Raw genomic sequence first — 25,607 nt, forward strand, 5'->3', positions numbered from 1 at the left:
GTCCCAGTGACGCTGCCGAGTCATCATCATGTCCCCGGTCTGTCTGTCGCCATTACAGTCACTAAGATGGGGAGTGGAGAAGGAAGGAGGAGGGAGAGAGAGAGAGAGAGAGAGAGAGAGAGAGAGAGAGAGAGAGAGAGAGAGAGAGAGAGAGAGAGAGAGAGAGAGAGAGAGAGAGAGAGAGAGAGAGAGAGAGAGAGAGAGAGAGAGAGAGAGAGAGAGAGAGAGAGAGAGAGAGAGAGAGAGAGAGAGAGAGAGAGAGAGAGAGAGAGAGAGAGAGAGAGAGAGAGAGAGAGAGAGAGAGAGAGAGAGAGAGAGAGAGAGAAAGGGGCAGGGAGAAAGATGAAGGAGTGAAAGGTAAAGGATGGGCAGGAACTCTTATTTGTGGGGGGTTTTCAGTTTAGTTTGACAAAACAGGTGAATTCAGTATTCCTGTTTGATCAACTCTCAGAAGCTGTGTCCATTTCCTTGATCATTTCCTTGATCATTTCCTTGATCATTTCCTTGATTATTTCCTTGCTCATTTCCTTGATCATTTCCTTGCTCATGTGCTTTCATCTTTGGAATTTCAGCCTCTCCAACCAAACTGTCTGTGGTTTACCTCTGGCAAATCATCTGAACATAGTTTAGATGTTCTTATCAGCAATCAGCTCAACTATCCATCTTTGGAATCACATGGGACCTTATTTGTATGTGCGTGTGTGAGTGTGTGCGTGTGTGAGTGTGTGCGTGTGTGTGTGTGTCTTCACATTAGAAAGCTCTGAGGCTTGTGTTTTGCAGAAGTGCCAGAGGATTGTGTCTCTGTGTGTTACTGTCGCTTGGTTCTCCCTTCTGTTTCCTCATTTTGCAGCCTGTGTGTGTGTATGTATGTGTGTGTGTGTGTGTGTGTGTGAGGGCAGGTGTGTGTCAGAGTGTTGTGTGTGTGTGTGTCTCAGAGTGTTGTGTGTGTGTGTGATGTCAGGGTCGTCCTGTCTGCTGTGTGGGAGGTGTCACAGTCCAAGAGGAAACTGATTGAGGAAGAGGAGTGGAGGGGAAGAGAGGGAGAGGTATGGGTGTGAGGGGGTCTGTGAATGAGTGTGTGTGTGTGTGGGTGTCATTAGGTCTGAAGCCATCCTCTTCTCCCTTGCATTCCTAGTGGTCGGAGTGGAGAGAGAGAGAGCGAGAGGGAACGAGAGAGAGCGAGAGCGAGCTAAACAGAGTCTGCTGTGGGAGGGGCGCACACACACACACGCGCGGCAGCGCTGCTTCTCAGAGTGAGGCGTCACTGCTGCTACAGCAGCTGGATGTAAGGGACCGGGGAGTGTGTCAGCTTTCCAAAACAAGACCCGTTTGTGCTGCGTGTGTGCGTGTGTTTGTGCTGCGTGTGTGCGTGTGTTTGTGCTGCGTGTGTGCGTGTGCGTGTTTGCGCACGTATGAGAGTGTGTTCTCGGACACAGATAAGGAGTGTGTGTAAGCAGGGTGAGTAAGCTGGGTGTCAACAGTGACTGGTAATATTCAAGAGAGTGTGTGTGTGTGTGTGTGTGGGGGGGGGGGAGGAGGAGGGGGTACAAGTGTGACAGTGTGAGACAGGGAACTGCGCCAGTGGGATGAAGTGCGTGAGTGTTCTGGAGTGTGTGTCACCGTGGTAACTCCTGGGCGATGAGGGTGCGTGTGATGATCCCTCGGCGCCACGGACTGTAGAACTCTCCGGACTGAGAACCCTCTGTCATGGGGAACAACGTCCACAAGAGGAGGGTGACGTCGGAGCCCAGCGGAGCCCTGTACCTCCAGCAGGGCACCCGGCCTTCCTCTCGCTCCAGCCTGGCCAAGACCAGACTCCTGTGGCACTTTTCAAGGACGGATAAGGGCTGGTCAGGTAAGAGCTGGAAGTGTGTGTGGTGTGTGTGTGTGTGTGAGGGGGTGGGGGGTGGCATGTGTGTGTGTGTGCATGTGTTCACTGTGTGACGTGTGTTTCACTGTCAGGTGACTTGTGTGTGCGTACTGAACTTGTAGTGAGTCTGCGAGAGTTGTGATCGGTGTTGTTGTCATGGTTTGCTTTTAGTAGGACGTGGTCTGGTCTGGTCTGGGGTGCTACTGAGAGGAGTGTAAACACGTGCACATGAGCGTGCACATTTGTGGTTTTGTGTTCAGATCCTATTAGCTCTTACTGTAAGGTGGATTCTGGATTCTCATGCTGACTTCACATTAGTCAGCCCTGAGGTTGCTGTGCTGGTGAACATGTCTACAGAGGTGTTCTGCACTGCGTGTGTGTGTGTATGTGTGTGTGTTAGAGAGAGAGGGAGAGAAAGAAAAAGTTTGTCTTTGTGGTGAATGTCTCTCTTCCAGTGAGTTATTTTACCTGCTGACACAGTCTGTGTGGCTCCTGTGTGTGTCCACCCAGACCAGCAACCTTGAGGTTGACAGTTTGAAACCGGGGTGGTTTTCCTCTGGAACGTTCCAGCACTCTTTGTTTTTCATCCTCCACCAGTTACCATGGTGACGGGGCTGCCCAACACCCATGTTTGTCATGGAGGAACGGAGGTGTCACACACGTGTGTGTGTGTGTGTGTGTGTGTGTGTTCCCTCCTTTCTTGAGTTCCCCTCTCTCTCTCTCTCTCTCTCTCTCTCTCTCTCTCTCTCTCTCTCTCTCTCTCTCTCTCTCTCTCTCTCTGGTGTTCTCTCATTCTCTCATTCGTACGAGGGCTTTATTCAGGAACCCAGGGGTGTGAATGCAGTCCTGCACACCAGTGTGTATACTGACCAGCCTACCCCCACTCACCATCAGACCAGTGTCAGCACATTACGGATGTGTGCGCCTTCTCTCTCTTTCCTCTTTCTGTCCCCCTCTCTCTCTCTCTCTCTCTCTCTTCCTCTATCTCTTACTCTCTCTCTTTGTCTCTCTCCCTTTCTCTCTCTCCATGTGTACTGTGGGGTCTGTTAACTACTCCTGCTGTGACCTGTCTTGTTCTTCTACATTCATGTTGTTTAAAGAGCAGGTAGAGGTAGCAGAAGCAGGGACAAGGAAGTATGTAGATGTTTGCATGTCTTGATTTGTGTGTATGTGTGTGTATGTGTGTATGTGTGTATGTGTGTATGTATGTGTGTGTATGTGTGTGTATGTGTGTATGTGTGTGTATGTGTGTGTATGTGTGTATGTGTGTGTGTGTGTGTATGTGTGTGTATGTGTGTGTATGTGTGTATGTGTGTGTATGTGTGTGTATGTGTGTGTATGTGTGTGTGTATGTGTGTGTATGTGTGTGTATGTGTGTGTGTGTGTGTGCGTGTATGTATGTGTGTGTATGTGTGTGTGTGTGTGTGTGTGTGTATGTGTGTGTGTGTGTGTGTGGTTGACCTTTTCACCATGCTCTAATTTGTGAGCATACTGACTTTATTTATGGAGCTGCAAACCATCGCTAATGGATTAAACCTGGTTTTATAGCCCCACTCGCACACACACACTCACCCACATACACACAAGCTCGCACACACACTCACCCACATACACACAAGCTCGCACACACACACTCACCCACATACACACAAGCTCGCACACACACACACTCACCCACATACACACAAGCTCGCACACACACACACTCACCCACATACACACAAGCTCGCACACACACACACACACACACTCACCCACATACACACAAGCTCGCACACGCACACACACGGGGTATGGATTACTACAAGGTGTACGTTCTCCTTTTCAAGCACCAGTACTCATGTACACTCAAACACCTCCTAGCGATAAGGAGGGATCTACCATTGAAGCAGCAGTACAGGCCCAAAGCATGCTGGGTAATGGGACATGTCACGGGTGACCTCTCTGAGTGGTCTCTATCTCTCAGACCCTTGGTACTTGACAGATCTCACTTTGTCTGGACCCATTCCAAACAGGAGAATCCCAATCTGTCCTGTCCCCTCAGTGACCAGACAAGGGAACTAGGGTTGTGGTAGATGTGACCGTCTGGTCATGACTCCATTGCCTCCGAGCGGGACAGGCGTTTGCCGGTGAGACTCTTGTGTTTCCAGCTCGAGTTCTTGTTGTCAGAGCTGGTGATAAGAAACAGTCTAGTGTTCAATGTCACAAGGGCAACTATTCATCCAACACACACACACACACACACAGGGGTTACAGTGGCAAAGATGAGCTCATTAGACAGAATGTCTTCTCAGTCCTCTGTGTCTACAGGTGCTGGGGAGGGAAGATGAGGGAGGCCTCTTACTGTACAGTGGTTAGGTCACACACACACGCATCATCCATCGCTAACATTTGTCTATTGGAACGTTTGATTGTGTGTGTGATTGTCTGAACCCTGGTTAGGTCATTCATACACACACACACACACACCATCAATCCCAAACATTTATCTCGGGGAACGTTCTATGCTGCGCTCTTTCTAAGCTCCTCTAGAAGCAGAGTGCTCGTGTCGGAGGGGTTGCCAGATGTTTTAAGTTACTTTTTTTCCTCCTCCGAGTGCACACTCACTCTTCATCGTTAGACATAGCTTCCCACATTCTCAACTCTCTCCCTCTCCCTCTCTCCCCCTCTCTCCCCCTCTCTCCCCCTCCCTCCCCCTCTCTCCCCCTCTCTCCCCCTCCCTCCCCCTCTCTCCCCCTCTCTCCCCCTCTCACCCCTCTCTCCCTCCCCCTCTCTCCCCCTCTCACCCCTCTCTCTCTCCCCCTCTCTCCCCCTCTCACCCCTCTCTCTCTCCCCCTCTCTCCCCCTCTCTCCCCCTCTCTCCCCCTCTCACCCCTCTCTCTCTCCCCCTCTCACCCCTCTCTCTCTCCCCCTCTCACCCCTCTCTCTCTCCCCCTCTCACCCCTCTCTCCCTCCCCCTCCCTCCCCCTCTCTCCCCCTCCCTCCCCCTCTCTCCCCCTTCTGTCTGTTGTATGACAGTTCTCTTAGTGTGGTTAGTGTGAGTCATTCTCAGCAGGGCTTCCCCCGGTCATGGGACTGAAATCGGGTTCCACTGGAAATAATTAATTAGATTTTTGTGTTTTTATCTGAGGCAGACAATGACGGAGGAGACAACAATAAAAATGAAATAACCCTCAAGTTTCATCTTTTTTCTCGAATAAAATTGTGCCAAACGAAAGAGTGAGGTGGCACAAACGTTTTAGAGAATGACTGCGAAAGAGAGAGAGGGTATATAAGAAAGAGAGAGTGAGATATTCCATATTTTATTATTGCTGCTAGCTAACACTTCTCTGGGCCCTTTAAGTTCTGTGCGTGGAGCCAAGCCTCTCTCATCGCCTTCCTGCTTTGAAGATGTCGTTGACTGAACTTTTCTTCGCTGTCAGTAACTCCCAACAAAGATGTGGTATCATGCCAGCTTTCTCTGTTCTCTCTCTCCTCCCTGCTTCCTGGTATCTCCACGTATCTACTTTCTCTCTTCCTCCACACTTCTCTCACATCTTCCCTCTCTCCTCTTCCCTTCTCGTCCCTGACTGTCTACCCGCCTCTCTCCTGGCCTCTGTCCTAGACTCTCTCCTGGCCTCTCTCCTGCCCTCTCTCCTAGACTCTCTCCTGGCCCCTCTCCTGCCCTCTCTCCTGGCCTCTCTCCTGGCCTCCCTCCTGGCCTCCCTCCCGGCCTCTCTCCTGCCCTCTCTCCTGGCCTCTCTCCTGGCCTCTCTCCTGGCCTCTCTCCTGGCCTCTCTCCTGGCCTCTCTCCTGGGCTCTCTCTGGCCTCTCTCCTAGTGAAACTTGTCTGCATGAACAACCCCAGAGTGGAATCCCGGTGTGTTCTCTACTTTAAGAAACTAAGATGTGAGTGTGTGAGTTGAGCAGAGGGGAGCGGAGAACAGAGAAGCCTAAAACAGAGTTGAGTAAAGCAGAGCAGAGTACAATTAACAAGATGTTGAAACGTTTCATTGAGTCCTCATCAAGTACTCAACAATGATGTACACCAATTTTTTTATATTGTTTAAACCTTTTTTTCAACCTTTTTTTCAAAAATAGTTTTTCAACCTTTCAAAACTTTTTTTTTAACTTTTTCTTTTGGCTTCTTTAAATGAAAACAATTAAGTTAAGCTCACAACAACTCACGACAGCTTTGGCATCACAGTTACCGAACCACATACAGTTGTGCTACTGGGGTAACAACTGTAACAACTTGAGGATTTAAGATGGCTCGATGACCTTCACCCAGCTCATCTCCTAGTCCCCTCCTGCAGCTCTGCATAAGGACCTCAGTGTTTATCCCAGAAGCAGGGTTCACTACTTCCTGCATTAGCCCTCCAATTGAGTTAAAGCCTTAAAGATGAGACATAAAGCTACAGTCAGCCCTCGTCAAATACATCTGCTGTTCTGTCTCCTGTGTATGACACACACACACACACACATACACACACACATACAATGGATTCATGGTTGTGGGACAAACTTTCGACGTTATGACACAACACTAGGCGTTGCCGTGTGACTGAGTACAGTAGGGTTGTGTGCCCGCACTAATGAGAGAGTAGTGACCTTCCAAACTAAACGTGTCCCTTTGCCATGCAGAGAACCAGCCAAGTCAAGCCAACATGAGAGGCAGTAGAAGCTTGATAGCAGAGCTATTTGGACTGATAGAGACAAAATTTAACAGACCATTTGCCCCCCAAAAACTAAATTTGCATTTGTGTTGTCTTTGCAAGGACAGGAGCTGTTTGTTTATTGAGAAGACTTAGGTCACTAACCGTGCCTAACAGGATTTCACTGGCAGAGACCATGTGTTTCTGCTAGATTTAGTTCAGGCTCAGAATGATGTGGCAGAGCTGAGATTTGGTGCTGCTCTCTTTGGGCACAGATGTACATACCCAGTGCTCACATACACACACACACACGCGCCATCCATCTCCAGCAGATGTATATTTAATGCATTTACAGTACTGATTGACAAACATGATGCTTTCTATCCTAAGTATGTGTGTGTGTGTGGGTGTGTGTGTGTGTGTGTGTGTGTGTGTGTGTGTGTGTGTGACTTCCCCAGAACATAGGCAACATCTGTTCCCACGTAATATGTTTGGTGTGATTCAGATGACACAGAGTCAAATTAACTTACCAGTTAAATCAAGGACATGATGGTTTTATTTCTATTTTTTTGCCTTCCCCTCTACCTCGCTCTGGGGTAAACACAATCCCGAGTTCCAGAACATGGAAGCGCAGAGCATGTCTCAACCCTGAAGCCGGCAAAAGAGTGGGCTTCTTTGTAAAACTCAGACATGTTAATGCCGTCTGTTGCTTCAAGCTGTGTGACTGATGACCACATGAAGATATTTATGGACACGTTCGACGTCTCTCGTCTCGTCTCTCTCGTCTCTCGTCATCTGCCGCTTGTCCGGGGATCGGGTCGCGGGGGCAACGACCTAAGCAGGGAGGCCCAGGCTTCCCTCTCCCCGGCCACTTCCACCACCTCTTCCTGGGGGACCCCGAGGCGTTCCCAGGCCATCCGATTGACATAGTCCCTCCAGCGTGTCCTGGGTCTTCCCCGGGGCCTCTCCCCACGTTCGACGTACTCATCTTAACTCAGGAAAATGAGTCGTCGTCTGAAAGGCCAATCTCGATCTGGGGAAGTCAGGGTCTCTTAAAGAGAGACTTTTCAACGTAATTTCCTTGAAGAAATAATAAAAAAAAACTAATTAGGTTTGTGGAAATTCATGTTGGACGCACTTGTCTTCTGTTATTGAATATTCCGTATGTGGTTGCCATACGTTACGATGTCTGTTCCGCCCTTACAAAACTTTTCCCTTTTAGACCACAGGAACACTTTCTTATCAATTCCCCCACTATGTTTTTATGCAAATAACTCAATAACAAATGCTTATGTTATTACAAGATAGACCATTCTAGGGGTAAGGTTTGTGACCCCTGATTCACCTCAGCATCAAGGGTCATTGGAGGACAAGCAGGAAATACCCTAATTGAGAGTTCCGGGAAGAAGCTGGTACCACAGGATTTCTGGCTTGTTATCTACCTTGCAATATTTCTCTTGTCAACTCCTCTCCATATGACTGGGACCACACACTGTTGCAAGACCTGTTGCAAGAGTGTCACCATCAAACATCAGCACCTGTCTGTTTTGGGGTTTTTCTCATGGGGCTTGAACCCTTTTCTGCTTCGTCCAACTCCCTTTTCCTTCTGTGATCCTCAGTCCCCGCCTCCAGTCTGCCCTCTGATTGGTGGTGTGGGTTTGGCTACGACATTCTGGGTCTGGCGCCTTTTAAGAACCGAGAGATCCATGAGAACGTCCTCTGCTGCCGTGTAGGGTAGCAAACAGATTTATTGGGCTGTTTTGAAAGTGTGTGAATGTGCCGGTTCACACCGAACGCTCGCAGTTTCTGCTGCTTTTCTCAAGATCGGTGGTGTGTATTTCTTTGTGTCGTGTTCGTCGCTGCCTCTTAGTATGCTCGACATGTCATGCCACGAAATGACAGACATGGATCCCCGACTTTAATCGTGCTGAGAAACGTAGAGAGAGGGGGGAGAGAGGATGAGATGGAGCACAAGAGAGGGGTGAATTGAGCAAGCAAGAAAAGAGAAAGAGAGAAGGAAAGAGAGTCTATTTATATCTGTCCTGGGTTCTGCAGTAACCTTGCATAAGTTTGTGTGGCAGTGTTGCAATCAAAGGTACTTTTGTTTCCCTAGAGTCAGCCTGGGCAATCACCCTCATGACTACCTAGGATGAGGCACCAGCACCTGGAGACAATCTCTCTCTCTCTCCCTCTCTTGGCGCAAAATCGTAAAGACCTGAAAAGGGTTCTGAGTGGAACCAAGGTTCTTCTAGTTGTTAGACATGATTCTACTGTGCACCCTTTGGTTCTTAGAATGAGGAAGAGTAAAAAATGATTTGCAGTGTGGATAAATCTGTGATTTAGGACTAGTAATTAATGAGGGAATGATTGAATCATCCCCTTGCTGTGGGAAACAGTCAAACTGTCACAGCGCAGCAACCAAACGGGTTCAAGTGTGACCAGCAATAAAAAAAAACTGTGGCCCTCACATGCACACACAAACACACACACACACTACACATGCACACACACACTACACGTGAACACACACACTACACACACACACACACTGGTACTTGTTAATTCATTGCCATTCCCCTGCTCCGTATTCCATGGCTGCCACAGTGGGGCTGACTTATGAGGTCGCCCTCCAAAGAGAGACCGCTGGAGTGTTAACCAGGAAAACACTAACCAGGGGTGGGGGGAGGGGGAGAGGGGGGGGGGGGGGGGGGGGGGGGAGGGGAGAGGGGGGGAGGGTTTACAGTTCCTCTAACATCAGCTACTGCATTAGCTTCCTTGGAATTCCATATCCAAGACGATATCGCAGTGATGCGCTGAGGGGATTGGTACAAATTGTTCTTTTACTTCATAATTTTCCGGAAGGATCTTGGTGCTCGGACATACAAGGGGCCTATGGGTTCAGCTGAATCAGGCTCCCTACCAGAAGGATGGGTGATGAATGATAATGGTAGCGATGGTGCTATTAAAAGCCTTCCTTGCGCTGCTGTTTAAACATCTACCTCATGGGGGAAGGGAGGATGAAGATGAGGAGGAGTGAGGGTTGTAAGGGACGAAGGAGGAGGGCTGTCAGGGACCCACATAAATCAGCTGACACGGTAACTGCCATCGCCCACAGACCACCTCTCTCTCTCTCTCTCTCTGATTTCCTCTGGGTGCACAGCAATGATGGAAAGAGACAAAGACAGAGAGAGAGAGAGAAAGACAAAGAGAGAGAGAGAGAGAGAGAGAGAGAGAGAGAGAGAGAGAGAGAGAGAGAGAGAGAGAGAGAGAGAGAGAGAGAGAGAGAGAGAGAGAGAGAGAGAGAGAGAGAGAGAGAGGGGGAGAGAGGGGGAGAGAGGGGAGAGAGGGGGAGAGAGGGAGAGAGGGAGAGAGGGGAGAGAGGGGGAGAGAGGGGGAGAGAGAGGGAGAGAGAGAGAGAGAGAGAGAGAGAGAGAGAGAGAGGTGACTTCAAACTGTTGTAGATGAGGAGAAGTGGGGGATTTTGAAAGGTGGAGAGGATCTCCAGAAATACAAAACACAGACTGTGTGAAAAAGAAAGAGGGGTCTATCCAGTGAAGGAGAACTGGATGGGTGTGTTTCCAGCATGAGGGAACCAACCAGGGTTGTGGTGGGTAGCCAGGGTGTCCTGCGGATATCACAGATCTAGGTCATACTCATGCTTTGACTTGACATCTCTCAGAGTCTAGATGTATACACCGATACAACGAAGAACATAACAATGACCAGTCCAAATAAACCTCTCAGAATTCAGGCTGGATTTTTGAGATTTTTTTATACTTGGAGCACAAGTAACAATAAAATCATTGAAGAGACATTGAAGTGTGGGCATGTGTGTCTGTCAAGCAGATTGAAACACAGGCTATAAATCGTCAAGGCTTCAACCTTGAGTTTATCTTTTCTTCTCTCTCGGTCCTCCTCTCCTTCCATCTTCCTCCCTCCCTCCCTCCCTCCCTCCCTCCCTCCCTCCCTCCCTCCCTCCCTCCCTCCCTCCCTCCCTCCCTCTCCCCCGCCCTGCCCCGCCCCTTCTTCAGCTCTCCCCCCTCCTGGGGGTCAGGTTGTAGAGTTGCCGTGTAAGACGATCGGAGACACAGTAAGGGGGATCGATCGTCTCCCCGGCCCTGCAGCAGGCAGCAACGGCAGGCTTCACTCACAGGCAGGGAGGCAGAATGTTCCGGAGATGGCTACGCTAACACGATCATTCATGTCTAATCAACCTCCTGTTCCTTTCATCTCGCGTCCTCGCCATCATCCTGAAGTTTTGACTCTTCGTCTGCCTTCTGTCTCTCTCTTTCTATCTTCATCCAGTTTTCTCTCTCTCTCTCTCTCTCTCTCTCTCTCTCTCTCTCTCTCTCTCTCTCTCTCTCTCTCTCTCCCTCCCTCCCTCTCTCTCTCTCCCTCTCTCTCTCTCTCTCTCTCTCTCCCTCTCTGTCACACACACGCACGCTGTGTACAGCAGGCAGGAAGGGAGTAGCCAGGCATGAAGTGGAAACATTTCTTTGTTCCTCTCATGGTTCAGTGATCTCTGTTCTCTACCTGTTTTCGATAGAGGTCACGACCTGGCCATGAGAGAGTGGTACTGCTATCAACAAACAAACTCTCCTTTTCATCCATTCTCTCCTCCCTTTCTTCAGAAACAACATAGAAGAGGAGTGAGGAAACGAGATGAGCGAATAGAAAGCCTGCACTGGTGGTGTGCTTGTGTGTACACAGCAAATTTCGAAATGTTAATTCAACCCCAGGAGTTTGATATAGGTCCATTTCATGAGGGTGGACTTACAGAAACACTCAACAAGTCAAATCAACACTGCTGGTGTCAAATGAACCCACTGTGTGTTTGTGTAGGGTGTGGACCTGATCATTGTGCTCCCTTTTGGGTGTCATACAGTCGATATCCAGCTGTTTTTTGTATTTTTTCCAGCAACTCAACAACTGGTTGGTAGCCAGGACATTCCAGTGTTCAACAAATGTCCACTCTGCTGTCTCATCACAAAGCTGAGGGCTTTGAGCACAGCACTCCCTGGTGGCAGCTGGGACATATTGTGCAGTTGGTAAAAAAAAAAAAAATCTGTGTGATTTTGTGTCAATGATTGTATTTGAGGGTCTGTGTATGTGTGCGTGAGAAAGAGAGGGAGAGAGCGAGAAGGAGTGTTTGTGAGTGTGAGTGACTGAAAAAGAGAGTGCGTGTGTCAGTGTGTGTGTGAAGGTATCTGAGCCCTCCGCCCCCGCCCCCGCCCGCCCCCCCCGCCCCCTCCAGGCCAGCTGGTGTCTCTATAGGTCCGCTAATGAATATTAATATGAGGGGCCATGGTGAACAACAGGGGGGGGAGGGGCTTAATACTTAGAGACCCTAAGATTTGGCACACTGGAAAGGCCTGTCCTCCATTGTCGTGGGTTTTTTAAAAGTTTGGAAGAGTGCTTAGAGTTGATGTCGTATGACACTGGAGTACACATGCAGAAGAGTGACACTGAGCGTGTGTGTCTCAGAGAGAGAGCGAGGGGATGACTTAGGAGTGAGTGTAAAAGGTGAAGACAGACTAATGATAGGTGAGAAGATGCTAGGTTAAGCCATAGGATTAGTTTCCTGACAGTGTGCCAACATCCAAATCTCCTCCCCTGGAGGCCTGGACCAAGCCTCCCACTCGCCTAGACTCTTTGCCCCACTGCCAGCACCCCAGGTTGGGAAGGTCACGTTTGGGCATTAGGTATAGATGAGGATTAGCTTCTGGAGACCTGAGCTTTGCCCCCACTCACCAGATTTAGACCCATAGCACTGGTGTTCGAGTCCAGGCTGGGCGGTGCACACCCAGTTGATGGGGAGACAGAAACAAGATGATTGTTTTGGGTTGTTCGTCCAGTCGGCCAGGGTGTAACAGCCAGCTGCAGCCCCCTACTGTGCTGTCTCATCGGGGATACACACAGCCTGTGCGGGGGTAGGGGAATCAAAGCCCTGGTTCTCTACAGGGGGAAGAGAATCAGACGGAATCAGCAGACCAACATGGAGTGATTATTGTTGTGTTGGCACACAGTCGGTCATTTGTTTCTATAGTAATGTTGAGTCCCAAACACAACACTGTGTGTTTACAGAGGGTGGGGACATGGAGGGAAATGATGGCTATTTTTAACACAGCACAAGACCGCAGCACCCACTAGCTGTTTTGGGAGCAAAGACGGAGCAAGGAGAATTTGAAGACATTATAAGTAACACACACACACACACAAGCAGTACCGACATGTGATGGCCTCTGGCTCTTATGTCACAATGTTCTGGGAGGGGGAGAGGGGGGTCATGCTAGGGTTCATGTACCCTTAACCATTATTAAGATGAAAGGCTACTTCTATTAGTCTATTTTAGTCTCTTTCTCTCTCTAGACACTCTCTTTTCCAGTGTCACAGGATGTCAAGCCTGATGGAGAGGGTGGAGAGAGAGAGGGTGAGGGTGAAGGAGAGAGAGGCTGAGGGTGGAGAGAGAGGGTGAGGGTGGAGGAGAAAGAGGGTGAGGGCGGGTGAAGGAGAGAGAGGGTGAGGGTGGAGGATAGAGAGGGTGAGAGTGGAGAGAGAGGGTGAGGGTGGAAGAGAAAGAGGGTGAAGGTGGAGAGAGAGGGTGAGGGTGAAGGAGAGAGAAGGTGAAGGGCTGCGGAAGGGTGACAGTGGGTGGAAAAGGGGGGTGCAGGTTTGGAGAGAGAGGGTGAAGGTGAAGAGGAGGGAGGGTGGGGGATAATGTAGGTTGACAAAATGCTTTCATCTGCATGGTGATAGCAGTGGAACACTCTCTTCTTCCTCAGAAGTGAATAGAGAGTTCCCGGGGGTAAAGAAAAGAGTGACTTTTAGAGAGTGACTCACAGAAGAGGAGAGGCGAGGAGGGGAAGAGAAGGCAGAGCAGATGCTGTGTATTTGCAGTGGAACGTTTCCAGTCTTTCATACAGGTTATTTTTTTGTCTGTTAAATTTGTTTTTTTTGTTTTTTTGTTCCCAGCAAGTGTGGAACTACATCCCCCTCAGTTCAGGACTCGGCTGGCATTAACAGGATTCTCCGCGGGTAGACGGGTGTGTGTGTGTGTGTGTGTGTGGGTCAAGCCAAAACACTGACAGTCCTCCTGCTCTGGGGGTTGTCCTCATCTGACACAATAGAGGGGGAGTTTCAAAAGAGGTGGGGGTGGAGTGAGATAGAGAGAGCATGGGAGAGAGGGATGGAAAGAGTGACAAGGAAGGACAGATTGCAGCCCTGAACACAAGGAGGAGGCAGCTGGTATGGGCTTGGACTTGGACAGCTCACAACAGATTCCTTTCAGCTCCGCGACTTATCTTTCTCCAGTAGCTCAAACCACTTGGCCAGGGGAGAGACCTAGCTGCCTTGAGTGTCCAGGTGCCCTGTAAAAGACGGTTCGCTGTCCAACTTGTTTAGACTGTTGTTGCCGCGTCTGCAGCAGCCTGTGTAGTTCTCATCTCTGTCATGGTGCCAGTCTAGACGTGGTGGTCTAGACATGGTGGTCTAGACGTGGTGGTCTAGACATGGTGGTCTACCTGAGGAAAAACATTCGTGCTCTGTTGTCTGTCTTCAAGAAGAAGGGTGAGTAGAACAGAGACTGGGAGTGGGATGGCTAGTGACAGCATGCATTAAGTCTTGGGAGTTGGTGCGCTGGTGGTGAACGTCTCAGGTTATGCTGACTGCTGACTGCTGGGTTTGTTTGAATGACAGAATATCTGTATCTTAGGGACCTTGAGGGGTAAAGTTTCATCAGCCTGATATGGAGATAGGGTTTGATTTATATATTCTATCTCTACATACAAAGAGGTTATATATGGGTGTTCTTTTTATCTCTTATTTTGGAGAGGGTTTTTTTGTTGTTGCGTAGTATCTGTCACAGGAAGTAAGTAAGTAAGACTTTATTTATATAGCACATTTCATACACATGTTCATACAAGGAAGGTGTCACACTGTACATAATTGCATTACTGTTACACTAACACACTGCAGGGTAGCAGCTAATGGTGGCGTGTGAGGGTTGGAGCCTGGTCCAGCTAGGGGTCTGGATGGGATGAGCGGTACAGTTGATCTCCCAGCAGGGGAGTTAACCATCTTAATCAACCAGACCCCTAAAGCTTTTACAGGGGGGTGTGGACTTCACGGTTACTGGGAAATGAAGCCGTTTACCCAGTGCTAACCCAGTGGACTCCCCATCCGGCTGTGTGGACAAGCTGAGGGTGATGGACTTACCTGTGTGTGAGGGGATTCGACCAGACACATCCACACGTACACGCACACCACATACACACGCATGCACGCGCACACGCACACAGGTGATTGCATAACCAGGAAAGACTGAGAGACAGTGTTATGTGGGACACAAAGGAAGAAACATGACACCGTTCTGTGACATTCAGTTAGTCAGGGGACCTGGGAGAGTGACGGTGAAGGGTCTAACCAGTTCCCAAACGTTCCCTCACGTGGACCCCCCCCCATCCCAGGATTGCTGCCTGTACCCCAAACAAGCCCAACCCCCTCCTCTCGCTGTTCTCTCGAACCTCTTTCTTTGACGTTCCTCTCCATTGCACCATACACACGAGAGATTAGATCAGGGCGTTGCCATGGTAAAAGAGGCTCACGACCGTGCTTCTACGGAGGTGCTGTGGCATCTTAATCTGAGGCCAATCCAAGTGAAGCAATCCCATTTGGACTACCTGGGGTGAGATATGCTGGGGATTAGTCATTCCAGGTTTATCTAATGAGTGGCTGAGGCAGGACGTCTGCCCAGGCGGTCTGCTCTCGTCAGATTAAGAGCATGTGCAGCGTTGTCAATACACAGACAGACACATTTATTGTAGAGCATAGATATATCTTTAAATCTATATTCACTGATATGATACACAAAGACAGATATGTACGCAAAACTGCATAGCGTTGACAGACTTCTTACGTTAGCTGATTCCACTGGGTGTCAGGTGGTATTAAAGTACAGCTTGTGGATTCACCTCGCCTCACCAGCTAAAACTCAGCAGTGCATCTGGTGCGAGCTCACCTGGCCCTCCTTAGATGTGTGTGTGTGTGTGTGTGTGTGTGAGATAAGAAGCCAGATGAGAGAGAGAGAGATGTAGATCGAGCAGGGATAGAGAGAACAGGGTGTAAGCTGCTCCTGAATAGGAAGAATCTGCACCCCCATTTACAGTAGATTATCTCAAAGGACGTCCTTGTGATTTAAAGCTTTGATGAACCGGTTGCCGGCAACAGGTTTGCCTCTGTGACCCTAGCACGAGATCTGTGCCATCCAGCCACCAATCACACAGGTGCTGCCAAAGTCAGGCGATCTCCGTCAAGAGATCCTGAGGATTATGGCAGGAGAGGAGACAACATGTAGGTGCCTACAAGCGTTGTTGTGGATATCTGAACACCTCTCTCTCCTTCTTTCTGTCTCTCTTTCTCTCTCTCTCTTTCTCTCTCTCTTTCTGTCTCTCTTTCTGTCTCTCTCTCTCTCTTTCTGTCTCTCTCTCTCTTTCTGTCTCTCTCTCTCTTTCTCTCTCTCTCTCTCTGTCTCTCTCTCTCTCATCAGGTCCCAAGGGACAGGACGAACAGAAGCGTCTGACAGTGCACTACACAGCCTCCCAGCACTACCAGGAGAATGTGTTCATCGAGGGCAGCCGGCCTCAGTACCTGGAGGCCCTGCACACCGAGGCCCGGGAGGGCCTCAAGATCCAGCAGCAGGAAGGTGTGGCTCTGACCCAAAGCCCCGCAGACAAGTAGCCAAAGTACAGACTTTATACACACTGCAGTACCAAGTCTGTATGAAATCCCATACCTTAGAGTGTGAACCACAGGTAAACTCTGCAGGGTGGAAAAGCATTAAATGGACGACACCTTCACCTTTTGCATACCTTTTGTTGCAATTGTTCCAAATTTGTTGCCGTAAACAACAAAATACATTTGACTGGTAAAACGCCTTCCCAACCCACCACCTCTCCAGCCCCACCCATACAACCGCTCCGTAGGGGACACAAGTTGCTGACTAGTGGTAAGAACAGCTGAGCTTAGTGCCCAGCACCACTGTGGTTCCATCACTGGCACTGAACCTTTGATTTTCTCTCGCAGAGCACATGAATGGAGCAGAAGTCCAAGATGACCAGAGCATCGCCGTAAGTGTTTTGCTTCGTCGACTTCAGCGACTGAGCCTTACGACTAGCCTTCCTGAACCCTAACGAACACACCCTTCTGTCTCTGGGTCCTTCCCTTGCAGTCCACAAGCACTCTCCAGACGATGTCAGAATCCTCCGGCCCCAAGGACAGGGACGGATCTCCGGAAACCAGGAGCACGACCGGGAATTCTGTTGCCGCGGCAACCTCGTCCGTGCCGGCTGCGGCGTCCGACAGGCCTGCGCTCACGCGCCAAGGTAAAGCGACCGGACGAAAAGTCGAGTCAAAAAAAAACCACGATCGCTTTTGGGCTGTGTTTTTGACGATGACGTGTGTCACGGTTGCGTGTGATTGTGAGCGTGGATTGTGCGAGACGGAGCCAGGAAGCTCAAGCTGCGGGGTCCGAACGGTTGTTTGATCTTTGTTTACGTACGGTCTGTTTTATCTGGAGTGAGAGGTGGGTGTTTCCCGTGCATACCTGGTTCCCAGCAGCATGCTGTCTATGCTGCGGTTCAATTATGTTTCATCGAAGCCAGAAGAGCTTTATACAGCCCTCACTTACACACAAACACACACAGCTGCAGCTTATTATAGAATTGGAATTTCTTTCATATCTAAGGCCAATGCCTGGTATGTCACAGCTGGAAGGCAAATCTTGCCCGTGTGTGTATGTATGAGTGTGCGGTGTGTGTATATCTGCCCAAACTGACATTTGCAATCACCATTATTTCACTCCCACTCCCAATCTGATTGTCATTCTCATCCATTCCTACAGAGCGCAACAAATTCACATTAAGAGTGTCGACAATCCTAATGTTGCACAACCAACTCTCAGTTCCTAGGCTCCACTCTCATCACCCCATCTCTTTCAACTTTCAGCCCCTGATCCCTCTTTCATATATCTCGCCTTTTTGAAATCCTTCTCAAACCATCTCATTCTCCAGGCTCTACGTTTAAGCCTCTGAACCCGGTGAAGAGATTCGACAAGAACCGCAAGCGGAGCAGAAGGACTACCATCACGGGCATACCCCAACAGGTCCAGAGGGAACTAGGTACGTCCAGCACACATCGCACCACCAGCTTCCCAGGACCCGAACATCAGCCATGTCTGCCTGAACGTGTCATATTTGTTGATATCTTATTCTCCATCGTCCTTTCAGCTTTGCACCGAGGGTCAATGTACCAGCAGGGGGCGTCCTCCCAGCTCCCCAATGGTGCCAAACTGGTCGGCGAGGGCGTTGTAGTCATTCCCACCATCGATGGTGAGACTGCCGTGAGCAGTCCCGGGGGAGCGAGGGTGCACCTGTTAGATCTCGAGGTGAGATGTTCAGAAAGAGTCGCGTCTACCTCAAATTCGCCCCCTCTTTCTCTCGTTTCTTCCTTTTCTAAAATAGATGTTTCCTTTTTCCCTTCCCTCTGCTCGTCTGTGTTCTGAGCAGACGTCCAGAGAGGAGCAGTTACTGCGCCATCACCTCCAGGCGGTGTATAAGGACGAGCAGGACTTCAGCCACCATTGCTTGGGCTCCAGGCTCTCTCCTGCTTCCTCGAAGAGGCCCAAATCCCTGGCCGTTCCAGGCATGACCTCGCCTTCCTCCACCAGCTTCCACTTCCTCCATGAGCCCTATGTAGGTCCAGTAGGATGTACATTATATTCTACTATTCTACTATACATATTTTATACTATAGAGAACTTTACACTTGTTTTCTGTTACTCCATCTTTTGTATTTTCAGCTGTATTGATGGATTTGTTATAAAACATTTACCGTGAAAAAAAACATTTGTAATTGTAATTGCAGGGTCCAGTGATGTCCATCTCACCCCAGGCCACCTACCTTTCCAAGATCATCCCTAACGCCATCCTCCCAGCCTCCATCGACGTCATACAGATCGACCGCAGCAACGTCCGAAACCGTGGCAACAGCGTCAACCACGGTGGATGCGTACGCGCAGTCAGCAGAAGCAGCCTGGGGTCTGGCGGCTCGTCCGCCAGCCCTGCCTCATCGCGGAGGCTGGGCGGCGATGGTTCCAACGCAGACAGTTTCCACAGCAACCCCACGGCGGCCCAACCTGCAGCCTCCGGTTCCAACTGCAACCAATCACAATCCTCTGACACTATCATTTCAAACTCCTCCACCATCTCCTCTAAGGGGAGTCCTGGCAGGGGCAAGCCCCAGATAAAGACTCATGTCAGGGAAGGGGGTCAGTCCAAACTGACGGCCGGAGACCAGGACCTGGTGAGCCTTCAGAGCTCAGCGAGTTGGGTTAGTGGGACCAGCAGCATTGGTGGAAGTGGTCATGGCTCGGAGCATGGTATATCAGGGTCTGCAAGTGCTGGAGAGAACTTAGTGGGGGACAGTGTTAGGAACAGCCGGTCTTTTACGCGCAGCCTGTCCATTATGAAGACCAAGTTACCCCCGGCTCCACCTCGTAGGACCAACTCACTGCATCATGACACGGTGATAAAGAGTCGGTTTGGAGAACTGGCGAAAGTCAAAGACATCAGTAATTCTTTGTCTGGGGAGGTGGAGGCTGGGACACACAGTCCGGTCAGGGAAGAAAATCGTGTGGCCTCGGATACGTCGCAGTGTCCGGCCCTAGTTTCTCAATCTCCAGATTCTAGATCTCTGGAGGAATCCAGGTCTTCAGCCTCGTCTGGTCTGAGCCCCACACAGACCTCCCCTGGAGCTGGGGAAGCACGAGAGCCCCAGGCTGTCTCCAGCCACTCTTCCCCACAGAACACACCCTGCGAAGGGGGGAAGTTTGAAAGGACCATGTCCCCTTCCAGTGGTTACTCCAGTCAGAGTGGCACCCCTACACTTTCCCCCAAAGGGATCTGCCCCACATCTCCCTGCCCAGGCAAACAGAAGAAGAAGCCGGTGAAACCAGAGAGGTCTGCTTCTAGAGCCTCCTCTGTGGCCTCGGCGTCGTCCTCTCTCACCTCGTTGTCCTCCTCCACCTCTGAACCTGTCAATCACGAGGCACAGGCCAATGGTCCCAGTCCGCCTCAGCAGGAATCTCCGCCCTCTGTGGCTATGACAACCAAAAAGGCGGCGCTGTCGAACCAGGCCCCTTCGCCTGGAACAGCGGTGATCCGAGAGCTGTTCAACATTCCGCCACCCCCCAAGGTCAAGGCCCCCTCCCCCCCTCCTCCAGAAACCTGGGCTCACAACAGACGGACTTTTGAGCTGTTGTGCGGTCCTTGCCCAAACGCCACCAGGTTAGCCCAGCTACAGACACAACACCAGTTGAAAGAAACAAAAACAAAGGCAATGACACAGACTGAAGTTAGCAACAAGTCCCAAGGTCCTCCAGCTGAACAGCATTTAGTAGAGGAAGCTGTTTTGCCTTCATCGGAAAAGGCTGAACTACAGTTGGTGAAGGATCCCGAGCGTGTCAGTCAGGAAGGTAAAAGTGCTGAATATTTGAGTAAAGAGCAAAGAAGTCAATCAGTATCTGAAAAAGACGAAGCAAGGGAGGTGATCCAGAGACAGGAGGACTGTAGCGGTCCAGTTAAGGAGAGTGAGAGACTAGAATGTTTAGCTGTAGCAAAGAAAGAACCTCCTCCTCTCATGAAGAAAAGTACCCAAATGTTGCTAAGAAAAGAACACGTTAAGTCCGCTGAATGTCAACAACAGAAACAAGTTGACAACGTCACAACTGTGATTGTGCAGTCACCCGCAAGGAACGGATCCGCCTCAGTCCCGAAGGTCGACGCAGATTGCAAGTGTACGGAGGGTGAAGTGAATACTGAATACACTCAAGAGAATCCTCCCGTATCTCGGCTAACCATGCAAACTCTGTCTGTGGATCCTCCTAAAACGAACAAGATCTCCCCTCCACCATCTCCACCTCCAGCCCACCACCCACCCCCTCCTCCCCTCAAAAAGACCCCTCCACCTTCTGTGTCCTCTTCCCCATCTGAACAGAGTGGTGTGGTTGAGGAGGAGGGAGTCTCCATGATGGAAACCAGCTGGCCTCCTCCACCTCCGCCTTTGGACGCTGTCTTCGATGGACCAGAAGAGATGGATTTCCCTCCTCCACCTCCTCTGTTCACGACGGAGTGCTTGCCAGATGTGGTGGAGAGCTGCTCCACACTCATGACGGTCCCTAACGATCCCACTCAAGCTATAGATGAAGTTGGAGCAACAATGAACGGGGAATGTGCAGATGTGTCCTCCATCGCGGTTCAGATTGGTATGGAACAGTTTAGACCGGAAGTAGCTGGTCAATCAAAGACTGCTACCATCATCTATGAGGTCCCAGAACCAGACCATCAACTAACTTCACCAGGTTCACCAATTGTTGACTCAATTCTCAGCAATGAGAGACAGGAAGGTGTCACCAAAGAGCCAATGACAAACCAAGAAGAGACTGATCTCTTAATCGATACTTGCCATTTACAAAATTTCCCACCCCCTCCACCACTTGAGGCACCTCACCCACCACCAACAATATCAGTGAAGGAGTCTTCTGGAAGTTATCCCCTGGAACCTCTCCTTAGCATCCCCCTACCTCCCCCTATACCATTTGAAGATCAACCTCCCTCTCATCCTCCTGTGAGTGCTCCATGTCCTCCCACGATCAATGTCCTGTCTCCGCCCCCTCTACCAGCCGAGAACCAATCAGCCCCAGGAGTGACCTTCAGGAGGCAGCCCAGTCTGATGAACCGGGAAGCCAAGAACAAAGAGCTTCTGTCACGACACAAAAGTTCGCCCATCCCGAAAGAGGACGCCAACATCCCCCTGGTCACACCCTCCCTGCTCCAGATGGTACGGCTCAGATCTGTCAATGTTGGAGAGGAGCAGGCCAACGTCCAATCAGAGGGCAGTTCGAGCCACGGGTCGAGTCAGGAACAGAGTTTAACATCAACCCCAGGAGCCCAAATCATGCCACAGAAACCCATTAGGAAGTCTCTGTCGCTTAAATCCCCTCATCCATCACTAAAGTCTCCATCTGTGACGCTTAACGCCCCATCCACGCGACTGCAGGAGGCCATCCGTATGAAAACCGCCGCCATGACTTCCAGAAACGGCCTCCCAAGCCGCCTGAGAATTCATTCCTCCACATCATCATCCACCACCACCAGCAGCAGCAGTTGCGCTGGCGAACCTGGGGTGCAATCCCTAAAGTCACCTGAAGGGGGAGGGGACCTACACAAGTCCCCTGCCTCCACCGCAAGCTTCATCTTCTCCAGGAGCGCAACCAAGGTAATCATTGAAACGCCAACTGCCTCCTCCCCGGAAGCTCAGGCAAGCCTCAGACAAAGCTTGGCCACCGAGCTCATGCAGGTCTCAGAACAGGCCTCTGCTCCGGTCTCCAACGGTGTCGGCCAGAAGTCGCAATTGTTACGAAAACCTGGCAAGGTTCCGCCACCTGTCGCCAGGAAACCGGCCCCCGGAACCAGTAACATGCAGGAGATGGCTGCGGGTTCAGAAGTTACCAGAAGCACAAACGCTGTGCAGCCTGCTAGTCAGCTGGTGTCTCCAAAGCAGCAGACAGAGTGTAAGAATCAAACCAATACTAACGCACTTTATTGACACCGTGATATAATGTATAGAACGCATGCTTTCGAAGATGCACATTGAATGAGGCATGTTACCTCAGATCAATAGCCATCATGTCTCACTGTTGAGTCATGAAATGGAAGAATGCAGATGCTTGCACGATACCCAGTTGCTGAGTAATGTGCTTCTTCATGGTTAACAGGACAGCATAATATTCTTAAGAGGCAGCACATTTGTCCAACCTCTTCTCAGCGGTCCTGTCTCTCTGCTAATAAGGGGGAAATGATACGCCTGCCTGCTTGTCTTATGTCCCAAGTCAAATGAACTAGCATGTGCTTCAAGATGCACTAACAAAGTTAAGATCATGATCACGTGGCACTGATTAAATCAGCTCTGAACACAGAACGCTATAGTCCTTTCTGATACTGTAACTGAATGTACAGACGCCATCCAAGCCTTGTCTGACCTCCCTCCCTCTCTCCCCACCCCCCGCCCCCATCAGGTAATGCAGAGGCTTCAGACTGTTGACTGTTGCCAATTTGAGACGTGCGCTTATGTGGACTGAGCTGAAGCCAGAGGGATGAAGCCAAGACTAGGAATGACCGGATCCTTAATAAAAGAGAGAGAGACGAGAGGGAACTTCCAACATCCGAGTTTTCTAATGTTGCTATCGTCTTCTGCACACCACAAGCCTTAGCCTATAACGGCCTATATTTATGCAACAACAAAAATCGGTCTCCATTTATTTGATGTTATAGCTTTATTCTGGAGTATTTTTCTAGACCTTCATGTCTTCCAGTCCGTTCTGGCATTGTGCCCCCCCAGCACAATGGAAGTATTGCAGCAGGAGGTTTTGTAAATAAGGCAATCTAATGTAATGTTTAGGGAAGAGTGCTCTCTAAGGGCCGGAGTAGGTAGAGCTCACTGCAGTTCAAAGAGTGATCAGTCACTTCTCTGTTGTTGTATATTATCATTCAAAGCTGTCTTATTTTACTTTTACTGAAATAAGGATTTCTTGTAAAAAAAAAAAAACATGCATTTTTCTCATTTCGACTCCAACAATAGGCCACAACTACAATTGATATTCAAATTTCAAATATGAGTGGATCCTTTGGATTCTCGTTGATCATTAGGTTCTGAGAAGACAAATGATTGAACGTTAAACGATTCACTTCAATATAATTAGGTATAATTTTATTGAGAAGGTGTTTGTTGGTAAATGAGAAAAAGGGATGCTTATAAAACCTTAGATTAAAGACCACTTTTCAGTTGTTAAGCACTTTGTGAGCCACATACAATGAGATGTTGAAGGCTAAGTACAAAAGTATTTCCAAAGTAACCATGGTAGTCTTTCTGGAAGCAATGTTAAAACAACAATAGTCGCTTCCAAGTTCTTGACCTCCAAATTTGGAGGGGCACAATATTTTTCTAGACTAGACAGCTTACATCTTTAAATACACTATTTATGGACTCAATTCAGTTTTTATTTTATTTATGTTTTCTTGTATTAGATCACATTCTTTGTCTTTAAGCAATGTCCATTTCTGTAAAACGCATATTGTGGTTATGAATGCCATTGTTACAAAATATTCTAGATTTATATTTAGGAATGCACATTTTATATTTTATCATCACATAAAAAATACTGATTAACACACTGGATTAAGGAAACCAATTGTGACAGCAGAAGTTGTCCTTGTTGAAACTACTTACAAACCTTACCTGAATCATATTATCTACACCTCAGTCCATTGGAACCATTTGCTCAACTTTGTACAATTTAATGCTACCCACGCCCATCAAAGTTCCCTTAAACATTTTCTTTCGACTCTCCCCACAAGTCTTAATGCCATAAGTGATGATTTTAAATCATTTAGAATAATGTACAGCTGTTTCTTTGTTATGAAAAGAGTATACATGATTAAAGTGTATTACAAATCCCACCTTTTTCCTTGTGTGGTCTGAGTGGATAAACACGCGGCCAGGTTGGTTCTACGTCTTACTGAGAGCAGGTGCGTCTTATGCCCCCTACACACCAACCCAGTCTCATACTTCTGCGTATCTATGACACGGGTTTACGCTTCTATTTTGCGAGCCATATATACGCCAAACCCCTGTTATACATGCAGTTTATACGCGAATTCCTTCCATTAATTTCTATCAAAAGACAATGCGTCTCTATCACAGGCAGAATGTCATCAACTCTTTATCGATTATACCTCATCATCCAGACTCTGATTTTACGGTGATTCACGACCTCGAAACTTGCAAATATATACTTTTTAATACTTTTTTGGGTGGGGGAAATTTCACCTCAAACACCTTTAAATCACAAACATCAATTATTATTTGCCACCAACACCAGGCAGCATTCTTGTAAATAAAAATAAGAAAAAAGATATAACACACACAGGCAATATAGGCCTGGAGGCCTAAACAGGCCTGGTTCTTGCCAGCTCTGGAAGGGCAGGCTGGCAGATATCTTGAGTGGGCAATTATGGTGATAAATTGTCCTTTGATACAACACCCCCAAGCCATGTCATGGTTCCATGGAAAGGGGAAGTTCCCATGTGAAGCTCCTTTCCTTGGTATCAATGTGTCTTTAAGATGGGTTCCATTAAAGTTAACAACTTCCAAATCAGAATCAAAATTCAGTTTATTTGCCATGTAGGTTTACATCAACACGGAATTTACTGTAGCAGGAAGATGCAAACAATAAACATATACGGATCTTAAATTAAGTAAAAAAACTAAATCTAAGAACTAAACAATCTAAAAATAAAATTATAAAAAATATAAAAAGTATACAAAAACAAGAATATATAAATATGATTATGAATATAAGAATATGAATGAGCAGCATGAATGGGTAACATAGTTGAAATGAGATTCAGGTGGCTTGTGCGTAGTGCAATAGATACTATTTAAATATCAGTGGTCGTCCTTGGCCTTGTTGAAGAGGCCAGTAACTGTGGTTTATGCTGTTGCCTCAGGGCAAGAAGGCTCTGGGTTCGATTCCCTCTTGAGGCCTACCTGTGCTCAGGTGGGTTACCTGCCTTTCTTTTCTCAGTTTGCATCTCCCCATGCTCACCGGGACTATGTGCCACAAAAAAAAAATATTTGAATTTGACCACTTTTAGTAGCTCTTTGAATCACTGAAATATAGGGCTTTAAAGGTGACCCCTGGCAAGGGTTCAAAGGTCAATATATCATATTTGTCAAACTTACATAAATTAACATAAAAGCTAAGACCTTTCCAAAAATGGGTTTGATGTTGTTGTACGACAGTCTTTTTAAAATCCAAACCTGTCATTGCAGTGAGGTTTCTTTCCAAGTACAGCTTCCAAGACCATAATCGAAATATACTACATCAGTGGTCAAAGTCAAATTGTTTTTTTGTGGCACATACTCCTCTGGTTTAGCACAAACAATATTAGGGTACAGACCCACTTGTGCATTTGTTTATCTTAAAAGAC

At 48.6% G+C, this 25,607-nt stretch overlaps 1 protein-coding gene across 5 annotated transcripts in view; it reads left to right on the top strand.

Annotated features, from left to right (window-relative positions):
* The window catches only part of nhsl3 (NHS like 3), a 31,192-nt gene extending 7,118 nt beyond the window's left edge, over window positions 1–24,074 (top strand). For 2 of the 5 annotated variants that reach the window (XM_084696741.1, XM_084696742.1), the window contains 8 exons: window positions 16,049–16,204; window positions 16,585–16,628; window positions 16,730–16,883; window positions 17,571–17,678; window positions 17,787–17,944; window positions 18,066–18,251; window positions 18,424–22,129; window positions 22,634–24,074. In XM_084696741.1, the coding sequence (XP_084552867.1) occupies window positions 16,049–16,204; window positions 16,585–16,628; window positions 16,730–16,883; window positions 17,571–17,678; window positions 17,787–17,944; window positions 18,066–18,251; window positions 18,424–22,129; window positions 22,634–22,659 (4,538 nt within the window). In that variant the 3' untranslated portion in view covers window positions 22,660–24,074. Of the gene's footprint in view, window positions 1–1,551; window positions 1,856–11,496; window positions 11,553–13,768; window positions 14,071–16,048; window positions 16,205–16,584; window positions 16,629–16,729; window positions 16,884–17,570; window positions 17,679–17,786; window positions 17,945–18,065; window positions 18,252–18,423; window positions 22,130–22,633 lie in introns of those variants that run through there. The other 3 variants (XM_084696743.1, XM_084696745.1, XM_084696744.1) reach the window with 3 other exon arrangements.
* The last annotated feature ends 1,533 nt before the right edge of the window (window positions 24,075–25,607 follow it).

Source organism: Hypomesus nipponensis, chromosome 4, assembly GCF_054491055.1.
Source record: "Hypomesus nipponensis isolate SF chromosome 4, ASM5449105v1, whole genome shotgun sequence".
Lineage (NCBI taxonomy): Eukaryota > Metazoa > Chordata > Actinopteri > Osmeriformes > Osmeridae > Hypomesus > Hypomesus nipponensis.